Source organism: Rhea americana, unplaced genomic scaffold (assembly GCF_003343005.1).
Source record: "Rhea americana isolate MKP2758 unplaced genomic scaffold, rheAme1 scaffold_42, whole genome shotgun sequence".
Taxonomy (NCBI): Eukaryota; Metazoa; Chordata; class Aves; order Rheiformes; family Rheidae; genus Rhea; species Rhea americana.
This window is the reverse complement of record NW_028186557.1, coordinates 1,449,141-1,471,473: the sequence shown is the minus strand read 5'-3', so window position 1 is coordinate 1,471,473 and position 22,333 is coordinate 1,449,141. Positions and strand designations below refer to the sequence as shown.

The 22,333-nt window shown below is 40.9% G+C and overlaps 1 protein-coding gene across 1 annotated transcript in view; it reads left to right on the top strand.

Moving 5' to 3' along the window:
• The window catches only part of SYNE2 (spectrin repeat containing nuclear envelope protein 2), a 173,736-nt gene that overhangs the window by 81,073 nt on the left and 70,330 nt on the right, over positions 1–22,333 (top strand). The window contains exons 58-69 of the mRNA XM_085315029.1: positions 1,960–2,100; positions 2,452–2,646; positions 3,123–3,260; positions 4,240–4,425; positions 5,921–6,043; positions 7,759–7,941; positions 11,940–12,065; positions 14,491–14,685; positions 15,291–15,365; positions 16,721–16,840; positions 17,394–17,501; positions 20,742–20,978. Coding sequence (XP_085171155.1) covers positions 1,960–2,100; positions 2,452–2,646; positions 3,123–3,260; positions 4,240–4,425; positions 5,921–6,043; positions 7,759–7,941; positions 11,940–12,065; positions 14,491–14,685; positions 15,291–15,365; positions 16,721–16,840; positions 17,394–17,501; positions 20,742–20,978 — 1,827 coding nt within the window. The remainder of the gene's footprint in view (positions 1–1,959; positions 2,101–2,451; positions 2,647–3,122; positions 3,261–4,239; positions 4,426–5,920; positions 6,044–7,758; positions 7,942–11,939; positions 12,066–14,490; positions 14,686–15,290; positions 15,366–16,720; positions 16,841–17,393; positions 17,502–20,741; positions 20,979–22,333) is intronic.

Sequence of the window (22,333 nt, the reverse complement as noted above, 5' to 3'; positions counted from 1 at the left end):
AGGGAGTTTAGATAGCTACATAAAATTGCCTTGGCTTTTTGCAATGTTCTCTACGTACAAAGGGCATAGACAGTTAGCTCGAAAAAAATAGACAGTTAACTTGAAAATGAAGCAATACTGTAAGTAATGCTGTAAGTTTGAGATGAAATTTTAGCCGGCTAAAATTATCATGTTTATTCATTTGTGTTATTTTAAAAAATCTTTTAGTTCTTCCCTTTCAAAAATAATCATGTTTAATGCTAATCTTAAAGGCAGCTAATTTGATAAAACTTGAAAGCTTAATAAAACAATTTTAAAACTTAGCTACTTGTTAGTGTCTATCAGATTATTCATTCATTTTATGTTGCATTAAATATTTAGAGACATATTCATTACAGCTTATGAGTCTTAATTAGGTTAACTTTCTAGTTTCTATTTCGAAACCAATAAATAGGTAGAAGAGAGAAGGAAAGGGGAAGTAAAACACTACTGATGGTTTGGAGGAGGAAGAGTTGTTTACTGTTTTGTCACACACGCGTATACACACACACACACACATGCGCGCGCAAAGTTCGTAGCAGAATTGGTCCTGGAATCTAGAAAACATTTACTTTTCACAATTGGTAGTGGCAAAGAGTAGTAACTTATCTTTTTTTTTTTTTTTTTTTTTTTTTTTTTTTTTTTTTTAAAAACGCATAAATGAAAAAAAATAAATCCTAGTAGAACTGGAGTTTGGTCTAGTTACATGCAAAGAGATACTAGTATGAGTTGAGTTGAATTAACTTGTATTTTAATGGCATCATGTTTTCTTTTCAAAATTTTCAATTTCTCATTCAATATCCTAAGAATGGACATAAACTGTATTCTTGATGTCATGCACTTTATATGATAAATACAATAAATCTACCCCAGTAAGAAGTTCTAAAAATAAACTGCCCTACTGATGAACAGATCATCAACAGATACAGTGTCTTATCCAAGGAAAGAGGTGCAGTCTGTGCTTGGTCTGCTTTTTCAGTTCCAGCTGTGTCACATCACTCCTACATAATTCTTTCTTTTTTTTTTCTTTTCTTTTTTTTTCTTTTTTTTGTACAAATACAACAAACATCAGTAATTTCTCATGTTTAGTATACTCCAGGATAGTAATAATGAGCCCCCAGATCGCAGGGCTGCAGGACACACTACGACTTACCAAGGTACCAGTCCTCAGTTGGCCCTGATAGCTAACAGGGCTTCACCTTGGGCTAAGCCCAAGGACTTTCTTAGTCCCTGCAGTTCATCTAGTCTTTAGTGACCTGGTCACTCGTCGCATGGCTCAACTCTGTGCTCAGGTGTTACTCAGCTTTGGCACATTTGTGAGGTTTTTCTCTAGTTACACAGAAAATCAGGCTCTGCAATGTTCCTGTTTTTCATTTCTGAGAAGTTCTGCTGAGTAAAATTGAATTCGGCATACTTTATGGGACAAGCTCACAGCTGTTTACTTCTGTAATAAATCCCTAAATGTATATTTAGGAACTCGCTAAACATTGCTTCACTTCCATATTTCCTTATTATTGCTTCCATATTTTACGGAAGTAATAGCTATCAGCTGAGACATAATGGTCCCATTCTAGATTTTTTTCTTTTTTTCTTTTTTTTTTTTAACAGTAATGTAGATGTGACCTTTCCCGTGGTGCAGCTTGATTGGCCTCTACTACTTCTAGGGAAAGGCCAGCTGGAGTGAAGCATCCAGCAAGCTGCGGTATTACTGCTTGTTTCTTAATGGATTGCCTTTTTTGACCAGTCTTTTCAAGTGAGAGGAAATGATTGAATGACATGCAAAGGCTGTTCACATTAAATGTAATTCCCTTCCTATGTCTTTTAAGTGACCTGTCAAGAAAAACAAAAAAAGAATTCTAATGGTTTTGGTAAGGCAGTGAGCAGAAACGAACAAGCAGATCTTTGTCATCTCCACTCTCATTTTTCTCTTTACTGTGACAGATCAGCACTGAAATCTTGCAGAGCTCTCCTCAGTACGTGCTGAAAAGAAAAGCAGAGACTATTAACAATGGCCTTCAAGCTATTGAAAAGATGTTACAACAGAAGAGTAAAAACATTGCAAAAGCCAGAGAAATCCAGAAGGTAATTTTGCCAAAATTCCTTTGTGGGTCTTAAAAGATTTTGGCTGTTTTTACAGAGCCTGGTTTAATAGGGATTTAAAGAGGCCCTCCGCTGATTTTTATGTCTGTAAAATGAGAAGTAAGAGAAAACACTTATGTGGTGAATATTTACAAACTCTTTCTCATAGAAAAATACATGTTTTTTTTTTCTCAGCTGTGAGGGCTGTGAATCACCCGAAAATGCAGTGTTCTGYCCTCGTGGTATCAGTTCAGAGACCTTTGCAATTCCACATGTCCCACACAAAGAACAAATAACTCTACTCTTACCTTTGAGCCTGACCTTATATTTCATCTCCCCTCTCTCCACGTGCAGCAAGTCTGGGATATGCTGGACCTTTGGCATTACAAACTCAACGAGCTGGACGCAGAAGTGCAGGATATAGTTGAACAGGATTCCTGCCACGCACAGGAGTTGATGGACATCTTAGTGACCCCCCTGCAGCAGTACCAACAGGTCTCACAACTTGCGGAGTGCAAACTTAATGTTTTGCCTAAATCATCATTAAGAGTTCTCAGCTGAATGAAAAGTCAAAAGCCACTCCAGGTTTGTTGGCTTTCTGTAGCTAAAAATTGCTGGAGAGGCAATCGTTGCCTCTAGTTACCAGCCCAAGGGCCCACCTCTACACCTTAGCTGATGGGGGTTTGCTTAGTTTGAATTCATGCCCATGGATCTGTGATGAGATGATTTTCTGTGGCTCTACTCACCTGCTACCCGCTTAAATAACGTTGCCACATAAGCCACAGCAATGCCTCTATAAAACATAAGCTTGTAAACACCAAAATTGCTGTTGATTAGAAGAGATAGCCCTAAGTTATGTAAATGCTTCAAAAATTATATTACTTCTTTATCTTGTAGATCTGTTAAATTAGTATACTGAAATAAAGTATTCAATTTTCTTTTAATTTTACCCAGATGTATTTATCCAACACAATGAATAGAAATGTGTTCTTTTTTTGTTTTTTATAAAAACTGTCATTCTGTAGGCTGCCAACAAGATGGAGGAGTATGATGAGCTCTTGAAGAATATGGAAATTTGGATAGAAAATGCCAACTGCTTGCTAAGAATAGATGCTCAAAACAACTCTGCAAAAAGCCTAAGCAACCATGCTGATGCCCTTCAAGTAAGTGTTAATGCATATATCTATTATATGACATAATGGACACAGATTTTTGTATTAAAATTAATCAGATTCCTTTCCTGTGTTACAAGAAGTAGCTGACTGCCATAGACTGATACATTACAGATCACATAGCCATAATGTTGTGACTATGATTACCAAAATCTGTGACTATTTCTTGACAAAGCATAATCCTCCTGCACTTATAGCCTGGAACGTTTTATATGTTCTATGCTGGGAAACTAGTGGGTTTGAAAATGTACCTAAGGCTTGTATTGGAGTCAAAATATGCATTCAGTCCTTTTCTTCACATGCCACAGAGACAAGTAGATCACATGCATTGCTTGCAACCTTCATTGTTCTGCATGAAGACATTCACTGTGATTAAATCCAATAATGCCTCCAGTTAGTTGCAGGAGATAGGATAAATCTGCCCATCATGCACAGTTGGTTCGATATTTTCTGGAGCCCTTTGTCTCTCCTGCTGTCTGAGAGAATAAATCACTGCTGTGTTCAGGGGTGGYGCACAGAAAACCCTTTTTGTGTGTCCAGCTGATGTGTCATGTTCATATGCCTGCAGTCAGCCTGGCTGTTGCACAGGAGCTGGGGAAATGTCTTCAAATGTCTTCTCCAGTATCTCATCTTGTTCTTTTTATTTTTGAGTGTGGTAGTTGGACCTCTCTGTGAGTTTGAAACCTTTTTCTGCATGTGTCCTGTCAGGCTCCTGTAAGCACGTTTTATCTAATATTAAATTCCATGTCATCATATGGGCCTTAGATTCATGGCATCAGTCTTAGATTTCTGCCTGCAGCATGCAGAAATTTGGTCCTCAGAGGATGGAAGTGTTTTATTCTGAGCTAAACTTTTGGGGAAATATATAATGGTGAATGATATACAGGGAAAGAAACCTGATACCTTCTGGTCCTAACTTCTGTGAAACTCCAATGACGGAGGCAAACTAAGCTCTTATTTTTGTTTCCAGATYGCTTTGGAAGACTCAGAACAAAAGCAAAATCTTCTACACAGCATTTACTCAGAACTCGAAGAGCTAACACCAGTCTTTGAAACAGACAGTGTAATGCAACAGCTAAATGAAGTAAATGGTCACCTAACAGCTTTACARCATGAGATAGTAGAAGTTCTTCCACAGATCCAGCATGTGGCTGATGTAAGTTTGGCTGATTTCAATAAGTRCCTTTTGTCAAAGCTTCATCAAATGTTATGAAATACAGCTTATATTGCCTGAATAGAGCAAAGGCATTCTGGCTTTTGTAGGCTTGCCAAGTGAATAAACTTAGTGTTTGAAAACAAACCAGCAGAAGGTATTGGGTACCTAATTAAGCTGTGAAGTTTAAGAGTACTGATGAAATCTTTGTTTAGGAGGGGAAATACAGGGCTTGTTGACAGCAGATTAAAASGACTTAACCTGCTGGAAGGTAGGGCTGCTTTTCAGAGGCACCTAAACAGGCTGGAGAAATGGGCTGACAGAAACTTATTGAAGTTTGAGAGGCAAAYGTGAAGTCCTGCACCTGTGAGGGAACATACCCAAATATGGGTGTAGGCTGGGAGCTGACCAGCTGGAAAGCAGCTTTGTTATAAAGGTCTGGGGGTCCTAAATTGACCCAGCAGCAATGAATGCCAACAGCATGAACATAGCTAGGGGCCTCAGGGAAGTGGTCCTTCCCTTCTATTTGGYACCTATGAGATGAAATCTGAGTGTTGTGAGCAGTTTTGGGTTTCCTCTTAGAAGAAAGACGTGGACATACMAGTGTGAATCTAGTGCAGGGCCAACAGGATGGTTGGGGGACATATGAAGAGAGTGGGAGACCTGGGGCTGTCAGCAAAGGCTGAGATGGGATTTTACTGCTGTCTGCTACTACCTAGGGGGAAGACATGGACAGAGCCAGACTCTTTAGAGGTGTACAGAGAAAGGATGAGTAATAACAGACACAATGTAACGAGTGAAATTTCAAATAGATATTAGAAGGAAGATTTTTTGCAGCAACAGTGGCCTCTCAGAGGCTCAGAAAGGGTGTRAAATCCCCATCCTAGAGGGTACCCAAACCCCAACAGGACATGGTCCCAAGCAATCTGCTCGAAAGGAAGAAAGAGASCTCCCAGGTCCTTTCCKACCTAAATTACTCTGTGATTCTGTCTTCATGGGAGTTCATGAGCAACAGTATTGTATGTGGATTCTTTTTCCTTCTGAGATAAGACTTTCCATACAGTAAGCTGAAACAATGTGGTTATATCAGTTTTACTATGCTGGTAAATAGCACCATTGGAATAGTGTCATGTCACTACTGGTAATTTATAATGTGACTTTTCAAAGGTATATCAATTCTGTTTTCAGGGTTTAAAGCACATCAGGTGACCACAGATACTTAATTCCTCTAGAAGTTAATGACAATTCATAATTTTTAGTGACTAACTTCTAGATCAGCAGCTYGTATTAACATGTGCTGCATATACAGTGCATGTTTCTCAGTATTTCTTTTTCAGCATCAGTCAAAGACATTTCTCTGTCTCTGGGCAAAGCATGTTCTTGAATGCAAGCTGATTTGGTTTTGGAGGGAGTCTCTAAACTGTACTATCAATGAATATTTGGAGGGAGTCTCTAAACTATACTATCAATAAATAATCTCTTTGCTCCCAAAATCTAGGAATTGGATGCTGTTGAATCTGATGTAAAAGTGTTTGAGAAGGATATTGCTAAAATGAAGACAATCTTGTCATCAGAAGATCTGTTAGAATTTTCTCCTAAAGACCATCTTAAACAGAGACAGGTCTGTGAAAACCCCAAATAAGCCTTTTTCCTCTTACGTAGTATGTATGTATGACCACTTGCATAAGCAGAAGGTTGTTCTGTGACTGCAAGCTACCATGAGTCTTTAGTGTGTAACTGGTATACCTGAAAATCCTAAGGTAGGAAATGGAGATTTTTAGGAGATTCCTTTCAGAAGCACAGTCCTGATGTGAATTAAAACATTACTGAAGACATACCTGTAGACAACTTGAGACAGACATGTGGTGGTCCTCTCTCTGCAATGGCCTTCCTGAATATATCACATGAACTCACACTTTGAAACATCCTGGCCATATTGAAGTGTCTCCATTTCTTGAAAAGTTCATGGTCTGATTTTCAGAGATAATTGCTGCACACTCCTTCACTGAGCATCCACCAGTAGGTAATCTGAAAGTCTGAATATCAGACTCTACATTTCCAAAAATGGAGGCAAAATTTAGCAGATCTTCTGGAAATGTAGGCTGCAATGACTAACCACAAAGCCACTTTACACATGCAGAGACTTCACTGCAAATATATCTTGGGCAGATGGTTTTCCTTTTCTGCTTGAGTACAACAAAGCAGAGCTTTTTGATATCTTTTCTTTTATACCACCTGCAGTCCACATTAAGTGGACTGAAATGCAAAAGGCATGAGTTGGGTTTCAGGGGAGAGTTAAAACATCAACACCTTTCATAGTTTTATAGCCATTACAAAATTGCTCACCAGATAACATTATGTGGAAAAAATAAAGAAGAAATATSAATTCTGGAAAATAATGTTCGTCCATTGCCTTATTTTAAATTCARCCCAGGACAGTACGCAAAAATCCAAAAAGCATCCTGATGCAGGCTGCTTCTGAACAAGAGAATAAGCATCTGTACTCCAATTGGAGCCATTTAAGTGAAATCTTCCTGAAAGAGAATCTAACAGAAATGTTAATAATGAAAAGGACTTTGGGCTTTTGTTTTTGTTTGTTTGTTTGTTTTTGAAGTTCTCAGTTAAATGTAGTCTCAAAAGAAAGAAGTTGTGAGCTGGTGTTGTCATTCCATCTTTGCCAAGTGAATCACCGAGTCTTCCACAAAATGTATATTGCACTATCAAATAGCGCACAGTTCTGTTCACCCAAAGCTGATATAGGTGTTTATAAACTGTGTACCCACTCGAGGTGTAGGGATGTGAAATACTATCTTTGTCAGGAAAGCTGGTTTATGAGGTTTCTTCTGCCTTCCATCCCAGTTCACCCGTTATCTTTTCAGTCTTCTCAGCTGTGCTGATAGAACTGTCTCTAGGACCTCTAGTTTTAACACAGAAGACTTCATGGCTGGCTTGCAGCACAAAGCAAAAGCCTGAGTTGGCTAGTGACATCAGAGGAGTTGGGCAAGTTTTTAAGCTGTCCTTCCTTCCAAAGATACAGGATTTTGAAATGATATGCTTGGTAAAACAGTAGCACTCTGGATGTGACCCTCTTCTATCACTGCACAAACTGTATGTATGTATATGCATTAAAAGCAAAACTGTAAATATAAATTACTATTACTGCTTGGTTAAGCAGCCTCTATTGAGTTTTTTTTTAATTTGTTCCAAGATCAAAATACTCTCTGATTTTTAAATGGGAAACTCACTGAAGAGAACTCTTCCATGTCATGACAGTGCTATATATTCTCAGTGATTTTTCCAGCTATCACATCCATCATCTATGCTATATCCTAATAGGTTATACTTGACCACCTTGGCCCCATGCAGAAGACCATTGCTCATATACTGTCCTATGAGGAAACACTTCAGCTGCCGGGGATGAAAATACAACCTTTTCCAGTCTTCCAAAGGGCAAGACAACTTTTGAGAGAATTGAAAAAATTAGAAAAAATTACTAAGGAACAGAATAAGCTACTGGAGGTAATTGATTTGCATTGATTGGTTTAAGAACAGTTTTTTTGTAAACTATCACTTTTAATTTGTAATCATCTTGATGACTAGATAGTATTATCTATACAGGAATATTAGTGTACCTACTTCTTCTACATCCTGGTTTTAGTTTTGTTTTCTGTTTTTTTCAATATAATTTGACACTAGAACAAAGTATGCTACATCGTCTTGAAATTCATTTCACTTTTTCATTTAAACACAACAGCCATCAGCTTCTATTCCCAAAGCCAGTTGCTTTTGGCACCTTRTGGTGTTTTATAGTGTTCTAGAAGAAATATAGGTACAAGTGTCTTATGACTGAGGTTCCCACAGCGGATGATTTAAGTCCAGTGTCATTTGTAGGTGTTCACATCAGCAACATTCAGGTCCTTAAACTTACCTAGAAATTTTTTGTTGACAGCCCTTACGTATACATTGATGACAAATAATAGCAGCTAGCCCAAAGCCTGTTCGTAAAGATGACTTCTCCAAATCATTGAGCCATAAAGTGACCATTTCCTTTGGCTATTGCCTGCTTAATTTTATATTTTAAGGCAGGCTCTGCCCTTGGAAGGCCCCATGAAGCAGGTCCACGCAAGCATGTTGCAGGGGTCTCCAAGGTGTTGGTGGCCGGACCTGCTTCTGAAGTGATATAATGGGGTCAGTGTGAGTGCTGAGAGGGCCCTGCTGATCAGCCAGCGTGCCGTAACTCAAGCGCAGTATCAGGCTGAAGCAGCTATGCTGGCTCCAAACCTGAACTAACRTCTCTGTCGCACTGTGCTGAGCCATGTGCTTCTAACCAGCTTGGTGGGGGGTATCTGCATCACGCTCCATCACTCAGTGGAGATACAGTTTGGTGCAGCCTGGAGTTCAGTTATGTCCCCACATCAGCAGAGGTATGGGAACGCTCATGTGACCCATCCCTTTCTTGACAGGGTCATAACAAAAATGCTGTGGTATTTTTCTTTGGTGGTGTTTTCCAAAACTACATTAGTAAAGTGGAGTGTGTCAGAACATGCAAATTCTGACTAGGCATTTTRGAGGCCAGGTAGACACAAGTGGCAGCTAAAACATGAATATCCATCCTTGATTTTCATTTTGTGTAATTAAGAGCACCGTGAACAAAACTCGAACATGCCCGTGACTAGTGCAGGCTTGCACTTGAAAAGAAGCAATGGTTATATGCAGTTCTTAAGATCCATAGGACTTATCTTTTTCTTTTTTTTTTTCTTTTTTTTTTTTTTTTTTTTTTAAGTCAGTATGGTCACTTAAGTCTGAGAGAGGGTAAAACATACCTGTTTCAGAAAAGGAGTTACCAGGCTAAATATTCAAGAATTTACAAAGCACTTCCAAGTCTTCAGAAACAGGGTGCTTTGCAAGTACAAAGTATTATCATGAGACTTCTAACTGGTTCATGTGGAGCATTAGGTCCAGGTTTAGATTTTTTCTCCTTTTTGGAACAGCTATAACCTTTTTTGCTCAGCATGCCTTTATCCGGTAGGCATCCAACAATCTGTAGCCAAGTGAGATTTCTTTGTGAGAAAACAGATTGGAATAAATGCATTTCTTGGCAGCTTAGATATCAAACTGTGCAAGAAAGACTTTCCAGTCCTGTAGAGTGGGTTGAAAGCAACAGTACTACAGTGAAAATCTATCACCAGCTAAGACACTACAAAGGATAAAGCTATGAAAGGATGGCATTATTAGCATTACATTAGAATTTTAATAAATATTCTGATAGAGAGAAAACCAAATTGGAGCCAAGTTACCTTTACAAATATATATATATATATATATATATATATGTATTTTTTCTGGTATTAGTTTTGAAATGTTAATGTCTGGATGTGTTTGCACGTGTTTTATTCTCTGATGCAACAGCATATTGAAATAGTAACATTTATATAATGAAATTGTAGTGTGATAGCTAAAAGAATCACCTGTAACAGAAGCAAAAACCACATTAGGTACAACACAACTGTAAATGCCCYGGGGCAGAATTTTAGCTGACTTATAGTTGTGTTGAATGTTGCCCTTTGTTTTTTATTACGGTCTGTCAAGTACCACACCTATCACTACCTAAATAATGTTATCAGGAAGAGGAGCTGGAAGCCACAGCTGCTTCTACCAGCTTTCTGTGCAAGAGAGTGGCAGTATTTGCATATTTGATGATTTACTATGCTTATTTTGTAGCAAGCTTTTTTTGTAACAAATGCAGTGCCTACCTGCTCTTACCCTACAGCCGAGTGGATTGTTTTCCATGTTTAGTTCTTCTAATATTACCACAGTATGGAAAATGAAGAATGAAAATTAAACATGAAAAACCAGAAAAAGAGGTTTCGCATCTAGGTAGTGATTCAGTCCCGTAAATATGGCCTAATTTGCATTCTATTAGGAAAAAATATATATWTTTTTTTCTTTTATTTGGAAGGCAGGGAGTGAATGCACACAGATCAGGGCTGTTGAGAATATGTAGCCATACAGGTATACTCACATATTAGCCTGCTGTGAGAGAATAAATTTGAGTCCATATACAGAGTGCTCATAGTTAATCAAGGAAATTTGAGAAACTACACGTTTTGCCTGTTACTGAACTGTTAATATGGGAGTATATGTGTAGGAAAAGCATATACATAGTTGGGGAATATCTCTTTTAGAAGGATTTTGAGTTTCCCATTAAAAATTATTTTTATTTTTTCTTCTTCTCTGATTCTTAAGCTATAGCATTATAGTTCCCCACTAAACAGCTTCCTCTGCAGTTTGTCTTTTTTTCTTTTTTCTTTCCCCAAGTGGGAAAACAATTTTCTCTATCTTTTAGACCCGTCAGTAAGAGAAATCAAGTAGAACCTGACTCTTGTTTGCATTTTATGGGGAGGGAGAGCTATTGTGAATTAGTGGCTGAGCAAACAGCAAAGTTACTGTTCATAGCCGGAGAGGTTCTTTGCTTTGAAAGGTGGAGCCTGTGCACTTTGCAGTTGCCAACTTTGCAGGCTGTTCAGATGCCGCCCTCAGCGGAGTAAGTTTGTGGCCGTCGACAACAGGTTGCATTTTCTTTGCTGCCTTTTGCAGAAACCTGAGGAATAGTCCATAGATATTCTGGGATTCTCAGCTCACAGGCTGCAAAATGCAGAGCCACCAACCACTCTTTGAAGTCTGTGTTTTCACAAAACGTTATAATTTGGAGATGTAACTATTTCTTAGTTACCTGAGGCATTGTGGCAGGCTGTTGCTGACAAACATTAGGAATTTATCGGCSTGGGGAGACTGCTGATTTCTGCCTGAGCAGTAAAGCATGAGGCTTGGTGAAATTTTGTTTTCACTCTTCAAATCAATAGAAGCATGTTTGGCTGCTTATAACATGTAATATGCTTTCATGTTAGAGGAGGAAGCTTACACTAAGTGGAAATACTTATCATTTTGTAGGAAGTATTCAAATAGTCAAATACTGCAGCTGGTGTATTCCTCTGAGCTGCAGTATCTGCCTGGTGTACAACACAAGTCATTTTTGGGAGGTGCAAAACTAGCTGGCAACGAAGATCTGTACACCAATTAAAGAAAAAAAAAAGTATGTTTTCTAACTTAATATGAAACTGAGAAGAAGAAAGAATCCTGCAATTTCTATTTGTTTTTAACCTGTTCTGAATTCTAGTGAACGTGATTAAATATACTGCGGTTTTATAGCCAAGCACAGCTATCAGCAGACTTCATAGCCCTGCTCTGCAGGAAGCAAAGATGTGCTCCGGGGCAGAACGCCCGCTGCGTGGCTGCGTGCGGGCAGAGCCGAGCCTGTTTGTCTTTACTATGTAGCGAACAGTGAACGTGGCGAGGATGGGATTCTGGAAAGTTAGTTGAATAAACACACAGGGTTTTTTACACGTAACTACAGATGCAAGAATGGCTTGAGTACTCTTCTGTGCAAGTTTGTTGTTTTACTATATTTTTCTGCTCTAATTAATCCAAAATGATTTTTGAGAATTATTCTTTCRCAGGAAGCTGTAAAGAAAACAGAAGAATGCGAGCAAGAAATTGAAAAGTTGAAACAATTCTTAAAGAACCACCTAGTTGAAATGTCATGCGAGAACCAGCCCCTGGCTCAGAATACTTCTTATCCTGAGGTGGGTTTCATTTTGTTTTTCTCTCTCCAGTGTCTGTTACTTGCCCTGACTGACACAAAGCACGATAACGCATAGCACTGAGGAAACAGCAGTGTGCATCTCCTTTCCACAACAGGCATTTCCCCATGCAGAAAAGCAGGCAAATGAATGCCACACGTGTGACTGTGCCTACATAAGYTGTTTTGTACAAAGAGCTATAGTTAATATTATTTGCAAAGGTGGGTATATCTTTAMCAATCCACGCCTTGTCAGTTTTGGCGTGTCATTTGTGCACACATTTGGATATCAACTTCCAAGAAAGATCTACAGTGCTATTTCCAGCTGTTTTGGCAAGACAGCATGCAGCTCTGATAGCCTGCCCATGCTCAGCATCCTGCTAGTGTGGATGCAGCACATGTTGCAGAAACAGCCTAAAGTACTGCACAAGGAGAGCACTGTGTCCRTTTCTGCTCACCAGCCACGTAATGGTAATTTCAATGATGCCGGTTAGCAGTTAGATTCTTTAATTGCCTTTTCTTGGCCCTACTTGCCATGCTATGTTTTTRCCAGCTGGTAAAAATGTGTTGCTTTTCTCCCTGCAGTTGTCTGCTTTGTGTAATGGATGAAGTGATTATTTAACACTAAAGAAAGAAAGACATGTTTTAAGGACAGCACTGCAGAAGTCAGGAAATGACTTATTAAGTATAATAGCAGTTTATAAAATGCCTCCAAAATGCTCAGCTTCTTGCAGTTGGTCACAATTAAGTTAATACACATGCATTGTCCTTACTTAATAACTATAATCACTCAATAGGCTGTTAAGTGTATAGTGACTGATTTCAGGTGGTTGAATGCTGAAGGCTTGATGCTGGTACTGAGCATGACTCATTTCCTGCTTCTGGTTTTTGTCTTTGAATATAGGGTTTTTTTAATAGCTCTTGTTTCAGAGGAAAGATCTTTTTCACAGTTGTAGCATTTCATTAATAAAATTAGTAGTGGAAACGCTTAGCTTATTGAGAGGCTTAAAATAAGGAAGAGATATCAGCAAAGGAAGAGTGAACTCATTTTCCATGTTAGGTTTCTAGGAGGGTTTTTTGGCTAGTTAAATTTGCAAAGCAGTAGCTGGTGAGTTTTTGCTGTGAAGAAATAAGTAGAAATTCTCTTCTTAGTGGAGTTTTTTAAAAATATTGCAATTATGGAATACCATTTCTTCATTCCCATAACTTTTTCTTGCCTCTACCTTTGGGAGATTTCACCTTGTGTTTTTCAGTGGATAAAGGGAAAAAAACATCCACATCCAAGGTGAGTTTCCAATGTCTTCCAAAGATCTGCTGGGGTTCCTGCCCCCACCTTCCCAGCACAGTTAGTGGAAGAAGCAGTGTTGGAGGCAAAACCCAGGAATCTTAGTGCTTTTATCTGTCACAGATTATTACTTACATAGCTTTATTCACACCGTGGTAGAGCAGTCTCTGGAATCAGTGATCTCATTATTATTTCAAGCATGGCTTCAAAGCTTGCTCTGATGCACTGAGACCAGTCTGTGATGGGATATTTAGCCATTTCTCAGTCTTCTGAGCAAACAGCAGTGCACCAAAGAGCATTGGCACTTTCAGTAACGAAGGAAATAGAACAGGGGCATCTTTTTCCCTGCCCCCCCTTACTGTGTTATCCCTTGTCCTTTCTCTGCTGACCTGGAGACATGGTAGTAAAGAAAGGCCCTAGCAGAAGGCTTTGAGGACAAGTACAGGCTAGAGTGATAATCGTGTCCAGGGAAGACAGACAGCAAACAAGACGGATTTATTTCCTCCTTTGCTAGTGCAAAGTTACTCAGGCTTTCTATTTAATCCCTATACAACATTACCTATTTTCTTTATACTTGGAGACCATTGCTCCCAACATAACACTCAAAGACAAGAGGTGTTTCTTGTCCCCTAGCTACATCACTAAAACTCTCCCAAATAGCTTGTGTTCTCTTCTTTTCACACAGGCTTCAGCAAAGACCACACAGMCCTGAGCTACCCACCACCTGTGTTTGACTTCCTCTGAGCTTTCCCAAGTGTTTTGGGTCAGGTTGGCAGAGACAGTTAGAAGTAGCATCACCTGCTCTGACTTACCGAGAAATGCAACCCAGCTGCATTCCTCCTGTCACAAGAGGGACTCAGGCTCCCACAGCCACCCAGGACTTAGAACAAGTTATCCAGCCTTTCACATTTCCTTCCAGGCTATCCATGTTGCATTACAGGTGGCAAGTGCTGTCCTGAGCTGAATCTGTTGCTGCTGTTCTGTGTGTATCTGGACATCTCATGTAGTGGCGATGGGGAACTGTCCCAATGGCCACAAAAAAGAAGGGCAAATAGCTCCAGTAAGATGTATCACTGGTGTCATTTTTTGTTATCACCTGGTTAAGTAAGAAAAATGCATGCTTACAGATGTCATTGCTCCTTAGGGAGAAATGGAAGCTGTAAAAGAAGAAATCATCAAGCTGTGCCAAAAAAAGGAAGATATCCTTACTGGGATAAAGAATTCAATGTCTGAGCTTCACCAGCACTTACAGGAAGAAGTGCCTGAACCAGAAGATGAACCCATAGCCTCTGTATTAGCAGAAAGTAGCTTGATTGGGACTGATGTGCCTGAGCAGCCGGTAAGTGGACCACCATGCTRTGATTGCTTACCCAAGAGCCAAAGGGGGAAGGCAAAGACCTCTTCCTTCTCCGGGAGGAGTGGCATGTGAGAGACGAGCATCCCTGTGGCTGTGAACCAATGCTACTTCTCCTCCCCTCTGCTATAGCTGCATTAGCCCTGCATGCTCTGCTTTTGAATGGTCCCAAAAGGAGGAGTGTGATGTATGGCTGGGAGAGAGCAGGAGAGAGGTGTGCCTTGGATTATGCTTTAGCATGGACAGATAAGACAAGAAGTTTATATCATGCAATCAACAGTGAAATGCTAGTACTGCAATTTCATTGGCAATCAATTGTTCTGAGATTTTCGGTAAATATTTTCTGTGGAGCAAAAAGATATTCGTCCCAGATTTGTCTGTGATGTTAGAACATTACAGCACAGTCACAAGTCCCAGTTTTGAGAGGTACTTAGTCCTTGCAGCTTTCAATTACTTTAATATAGAGTGGCTGATCATCCCAGAATTGGACCCCAAGTGGTAACTTTGCTTTAGTTTGCAGGCAGAAGAGAGGAGGCTTTTACTGTTGTTGCCAGGAATAATGGAGCTGTCTCTTTGTGTGCATTTTGTAGTTGAGAAAGAGAGGAATGATGTCTCTTCTGCCGTGCGTAGATGAAGAGTCAGAAGATGGTTCTTTCCACAGTAAGGTGAGTCCAAGAGACACTGRTGTGTAGATTATATTAAAGTTTGTTTTAGGACAAATCATGAAAAATGTGTAAACAGGAAACACTTCAGAACAAGTTGAAACTTCTGTTGTCGCTTTAAGAACAGTAATAAGATATTGCAGTTGAGTTAGAGCCTGCCAATGTTGTGCAGCACCTCACTTTGTGATGTGTGATCCTGCTTTTGATGTGATTGCTTGCAATAACACCCTCTCTGTGGAACTGTTAGTTGCAGAGTATGGGCCTAAATACCGATGGTTATATGTGGTATTTTTCAGACAAAATTAGACATTCCCTGAAGTGCTAAAAATTAGAAGATACCATCTAAATATCTTATGCTATTAAGTTTAACAAAAAAAAGGGCATGATTAGATTATTGGGAATGAAATCAGGATAGAAGAGGTTCCTGGGAGAGTGGGAGAAACTAGGAAAAAGTACTTAATAAGCTGCTTTGAATCTGAGGAGTGTGAGTGCCCRGACAGATTGCAGAGGAACAAAGTTGGGAATAAAGTTTGTAAAATTGACARCTTTGGGGAAAAAAAACCAACAGAAATAATCCATGAAATGCTCTGCATACTTTCCCCCAAGGACTAATCCAGATGTATTTGTGCAAGTCATTCAGATGTAGCCAAGAGTGTGCAGAAATGCAGGTGAGGTTGTAGCCTAACTATGCCCTTGCACAGCAGATGCCTATCTTGGTAATGACCAACTACTGTCACCTCCTGGGAGTGACTGTGGCTTCAGCTGAGTTCTGAGTCTCTAAAGTCCTCATGTGAGAATGAATTAGCATTTTTGCTAAATCTTTGCAGGAAGATCAAGAATCAAAAGGAAACATGGCAAAGAGGTGCCCTAGTACTGGAGGTGGTAGCTTTAGGCTAGGCAAGGATGAAACTCCATGGCCAGGTGGTGCAAAAGAGTCTGAATGGCTTGGGTAAAGTTCATTTCCTTATCTCTGATCCAAGCACTTCAGTTTCAAGGTTTCTGATTCTGCATCTTTGTCACTACAGCTTAGTTAATATAAAGGGTTGCAGGGATTTGCTTTTCTTTACTTCTCTTTTTAGGGGACGRGACAGGAGAAAAATTGATTTTCTTGGAATAATGTAAAAAAACTTAGGATATTCTGAGGTCTCTAGAGAAAACTGTGTTATCCAGCTGCCATTCATCTTACAGCAGAGCAACAGAGAAAGGGAAGCGGCAGGATCTGGGAAACATAGTAAAGAAAGATAAGCAAGGTAGAATAGAGCAAAGTGTGACTAAAGGTTTGCAGTAATTTACATTTCCTGAAGGACATCTGAGCTTCCTGTGCACAAGCTAATGCTTAGCTCTTACTGCTTTCAAAGGSAAGTACGGCCACAGAGACAGACGGGAGCTGCTGGCCTGTGGGAAGAGACGATGAAAGGCACAGGGAAGACAGTGCAACGTCCTGGTCTTCTGGCACCCTGTCGGATGGCATTGCTCAGGTAACGTATTGGTTTATCTCCACATAGCAGGAACCCTCCTTTGTGGAAAGGATCTGCACTGGTCCTGTGTGTTGCTGTAGTCATCACAGTAAGAGTACTGTGGAAAAAGCAGGATAGGATGGCCTTGTTCAGACCTTCCACATTATGCTAAATTTTGCCTTTTCGAGTGTCCTTTCCTGTAGCTATATATACATTTCTTCTAGCCTGGCAAAACCTCAAAGATAGAAATGCACGTCTTGTTAGCAGCAATTCACTTCATAACCCCTGGAAAGGACATGAGATGCATTTTTGATGGGGGATCAGCATCTGAAACACCTGATGAGCTACAATTTCAGCAGCATCCTGCTCTGTCCTTCATGGCATCTCAGTAGTGTTGTAATAGCTGCAGCTCTTTGGTTTCGTATATCCAGGCTGCAGGGATAAGGGAACGTCTCTTTGTGCATATTCTTGGCGCAGCACCTCTATGGGTTGCGTGGCTGCTGCCCTTTGAGGTTGCTCTAGCACAGCAAGGCCATACTGACACAAATTGCTGCTGCTGCTTCTCTCTGTGCAGGATGCAGATGAGATAATGGAACCATGCAGTAAACGTCATGAGGAAACATCTTCACCAACTCTGCAGTACACTGACAGCACTGGYGCAGCCCTTGGCAGTCAGACTATGGTAAGTTTGAAGACCTGAAGTAGGCTGAACACAGTGACCTTCTGGGTCTGGAGCATTACCCAGCTGCTGTGGAGAGGCCCTCTTTGACTGTGGTAATGCTACTGGAATTTGTTGCAGCATTTATGATATAGCAGGTGACCCATTATTGCCTCTTTATATTGCTGCTTTGCATAAGAATTTGCACATTTCRATTTGTCCCTTGAAAATGCAGTTTAGCAAGGAACAAGATGGAGTATTTTCAGGAAGGAAGATGATGCTTTTAAATAGGCATGGGATAAGAATGGAATGGAAGGGAAGGGCTTACACTATGTATGCCTGGGTCAGCTATGGGGTTTAAAGTGTTCATGGCAGTTAAAGAAGAAATTAATGATAATCACACTTCTGTATGTTGCTGCTTTGTGTTTTTGGAAGACAAGCACTGACTAAGGGAGGAATGGGCAGGCATCTATGGGTTATGTGCAGAAGAGAGTATGGAGACAGGCCTGAGTGTTCCAGCAAGGCTAGGAGCAGCAGATGAGGCAGCTTCCAGCATTCAGCTCTTGCTGGGTTTGGAGCAGGAAAGAAGCCAGGACTCATCTCCCACTGCACCAGGAGCAAGCCTCCAGGTCGCTTTGCCTCCCAACTCCTACTGACCCCTTCCATCATGCTTAACCACTAATTTATAGTTAAAGAAAGAAACGTGGGGTGGCGGGGGGCAGTCTGACATACCCTTTGTCGAGATGTTTCCGATTCCTGCAGTGGAGAAAAGCATGTAGGAAATGATGAGAAAGCGGYGCAGTGCATTTAGTTCTGCGTTAGTATTATTCTGTATTATATCTTCCAGCCTCGTGTGAGTGTGTTACCTRTGACATAACTGTATGCCTGACCCCGCTGGGTCCTTCCTCTCTGTTACGCTGCTGCTGGTCTCGACCTGCACGGGTTCGTGTCTAGGCTCCCTTTACAGTCAGTGGAGATGACAGTGGTGGTAGTAACTACGCCATGGTGGCCAAGCAGAGAGAGCAGCTCAGCTAAGGGCTCGCTGTCTGCTTTAGGCTGAGCTGAAGCACTGCCTGCACTAAGGTTATTGGGAATTCAGACACCGATATGCAAGAGCCCAAATCTTCAGCAGAGCTTCTGGGGTTTCCAGGGTTCCTGCAGGACAGTGTATGGCCTGCTGGCCTTTCTGTGTGCCCCACCACGTTTCACTGGCCTCGTGCCCTCAGAGACACCTCTGGCCTGTTGGACCCAGCAATGCCAAAGTTTGGGGGAGCGGTTTCTTGAGACGGACGCAGCTGCTCCGTGGGGGAAGCGCTGTCGGACTATGACCAAGTCCCCCTCTGCTCCTGCAGCCAGTTTTCTYTTAGAGAAAGGCCTTCCTTCCTCAAACCATGGCAGATAGTTTTATTTGTTTGTTGTCAGCAATGTGTTTTCCACTTCACTGTTTTCCTGTACTGTGACATTTCCCTATGCTATACTGTTCTCCGTAGATAGTGACTTTTTCTGGCTAAATGATTTATTTATACTGTGTGGAGACAGAAGGACACTTACGTTTATAAATACCAAATCCATTTGTTTCCTTAGAGATGCATGTGTGTTTAGAGGTTTATGTAGTCAATAATTACATTTTCCATTTAGGGCTTTGCTGCACACTCAAATTAAATTGTTCCTACTGTTTTGGTACTTGATAAATGATAACCATTTCCTCCCCTGCTCCCACCCTCCCACCTTGTTGTTCCTCGTCTGCACACATGCATGCTTCCAAATTCAGTTAGAGAAGCCTAAAACAGGTTTCAGAAACACATTTGAGTTACTGCGTATCAGCTGAGCTGTGCTAACTGTCCACTACGTGTCCTACATTACGTTTGTTCTTAGCATGTGGACAGCATGATGTATGTGTGAAGCTGAACATACTCCTCCTCAGATGATACCAGTTTGTTTAGCTCAAGTAATCTGACCGTATTTTTTAGTTTCTGTTCCTGTAAAGAAAGGAGATAAAATGTACTGCAGTAGTATCCACTTGGGCAAGGGCAGAGCATACTATTAAGTGAAAACAAAATACATATACATGCACACGTACRTGCCATGCATAGAATTATGCATGTTTAATGCTTTGTTATTTCTTTGCATTATCAAAATATTTTTACTTCAGCAAATYGGAATGTTTTGCAATCCCACTGAAATAAAAATAATAAAAAAAGATTTACCTTAACCAGCAAAATATATTTAACTATGAACAAACTAAAACAAACAGGCTTAGAACTAGAGCTGGAAATTTCAGATAGAGGTTGAAGGAAATTATCACTATTTTATACCTTCAGCCACTTATACCTAAATATTTAAGGTGTTCCCAGACCTGCAGGCTAAGGCTTACTTTCTATGTTTAATAGCACTGTCCCAAGCTATCTCAGAGGCAAAAAAGTACAGTAATGACTAAAGTTCACTGATAGCTGAAACAGTGTATTCCAGCTCTCTGATTTTCTGCCAAATCCTATTTTAAAATGCAGCAGATACACACAGACAACTGAGACAGTCAATGGTAGTGTATGGTCTACAGCCGCGAGAGGGTGCAGGTATTTTTGAACTTGCGTTGTCACGCTTGATTTGCATATGTAAGTATAAGTACTTGCGTTYGTGGAGCATATACAGACCTGTATATGCTTCTAAACAGCTGCGGTATCTCTGTGCTCTTTAAACTTGTTTATTATGGAAGTGTCCACTATTGCTTCTTAAGGGAGAGCAAATAAGAGGAAGGAGTTACTCGAGCTACATTTAAAAATACAGTTTTTTTTTTCGGTGTGCCSTAGAGCCCAAATAAAGCATATTTGACTGCTGGAACAGAATGCATGCAAGGAGTGTATAAGCCTTGCACAGCAGCTCGCTTTGCAGCTTGGAACTGCAGCGCTTTCGCGTCCAGCTCCCACAGAAAAACATCTCTCCCCAGGGGAGAACTGGTTAATGGTGAGTCATTGCACTTCCTGCCCGCTCAGGTAGACCTGTGCAAATGCAAATCTGCTCCTTGGAGACCTGTTGCGCCAGATCCTGGCATGGCTGAGCTGCTTGATTTTCCTTTCTTTTTTTTTTCCCTCCCTTTTCTTTCTTTTTTTATTTTCTGTTTTTTTTAAATCTGGGACGATGATGACAGAGTTGCTCAGAGCTCTGCAAGTGTGAAAGTTAAAGGTTTCCTACTGGTAAGGAAAGGCCAAAAAAAAAAAAAAAAAGCTAATAAGCTAATGGTGTTTTTCCCCGTGTGCTTTGCTCCAGAGCGACACGCCGCCTCCYGCCCCGAACGCCGCCCGGGGCTCTCGAGGGCGAGCGGGGGACCCACCAGAGGCCTCGTCGGATGGCAGCGGCTCTGAGCCTGGAGCGGTCCTCCAGGTGTGCCAGGCCCAGGTGGCTGAGCTGGAGCGATGGCTCGACCAAACTAGAGTGTCCCTGGGGTCAGACCCCCAGAGCCCCAAAATGCAGCAGATGGTGGAGCAGCAGCTCGCCGGTTGCCAGGTAAGACGAAGTGGTCAGCACGTCGCCCTTCCCCGGCGCCCGCGTCTGCGATACCGGCTGCGGGACGCCCTGTGGAAAGCAAGTAATCGCTTGGCTTCCGTTTCAGGTGCAGCTGCCCGAGGACTTGCTTAAAATGCCATCTTTATGTATCTGAGGGGATTTAGAGGAAATTCAGAGTATTTTTTTTTTTAAATTTGGATTTCTTCGGATTATTTTCAGATATACAATCTGATATAGGTTGAATCCTTTACTAAAAGRCAGTTTTGCCCTGGCCTCGATCACTGTAAATCTATTGCGATAATTTTTTTTTGGCATTTTCACTATTTTTTTGGCATTTTCACTTTTATTTTGGATGGAGTGTTTTAAACAAAGGCTATAAAATAGCTTCCAAGGTTGTAAATGCTTCCTTTGCAGTATAGGCCCCCAATTTAGGCCAGTGTGTACCTGGGCTTTTCCTTTGTACCTATGAGTCTGYCCAAAGCAGTGACAATCTTCGTTTGCTATAAGAGAGCTAATATCAAAATGCCTCTATTTTAAATTGATATGGAACGTTTTCAGCTTTTTTTCTTTCTTTTTTCTTTTTTTTTTTTTTTTAATAGAGACTGAGTCCATACCAGGAAATATCTCTAGATTTAGGCCTTAATTCAGGAAAGTGGTGGGGTGCTGAAGTCTGTGGGCATTAGGATCTGAATACACCTAAATATCTGTCAGTATCTGGGTCCATTCAGTTCACATCAACATCATCTTGGACAGTGCTGTTCCACCTAAAAACAGGCAGATTTCAGGCAACCGTAGGCTCTGCTGGATTCCTATCAGATTTTAGAAATTAGGCTCAATGTTAAGCAAATGGAGTGGGAAGGGGGAGGAAAAAATCTTTTTCTAACCTAGCCAAGGTCTACGTAGAAAARTACCTTTGGCACAAGGTGGGAGGAGTCTCTGGATATGGACATATAATGTAAATATAATGTAAAACAGATGGTTTACTGCAGTTGAGTTACTTCCCAGCTGAGCCATGGTACCTGTGTCTGTGCTTACCTTACAAATGTGGTTTAGACTCGTTTCTGTGAGGTGGACAGGAGATGGCTCTCCAGCGTGAAGGCCACTCACCTCTGTGCCCTGTGTCTGGGGGACCCTAGGGGGCTCCTGTGGAGCCATCATCTCTAGCATCCTGGCAGGACCACCTGTCCAAGGTCTGCAGAACATCAGATGCAAAACGTGGTAATCCCACAGAAAAGGGTCGCCTTTTCAGCACATTGCTTCTCAGTMGCTTGTGGCATTTGTCCTGCATGGGGTACAGTGGCTCCCTGTGCGAGCTTGGAGAGCTGGGAATAGCCCCTTAAACCATCACAACAAGG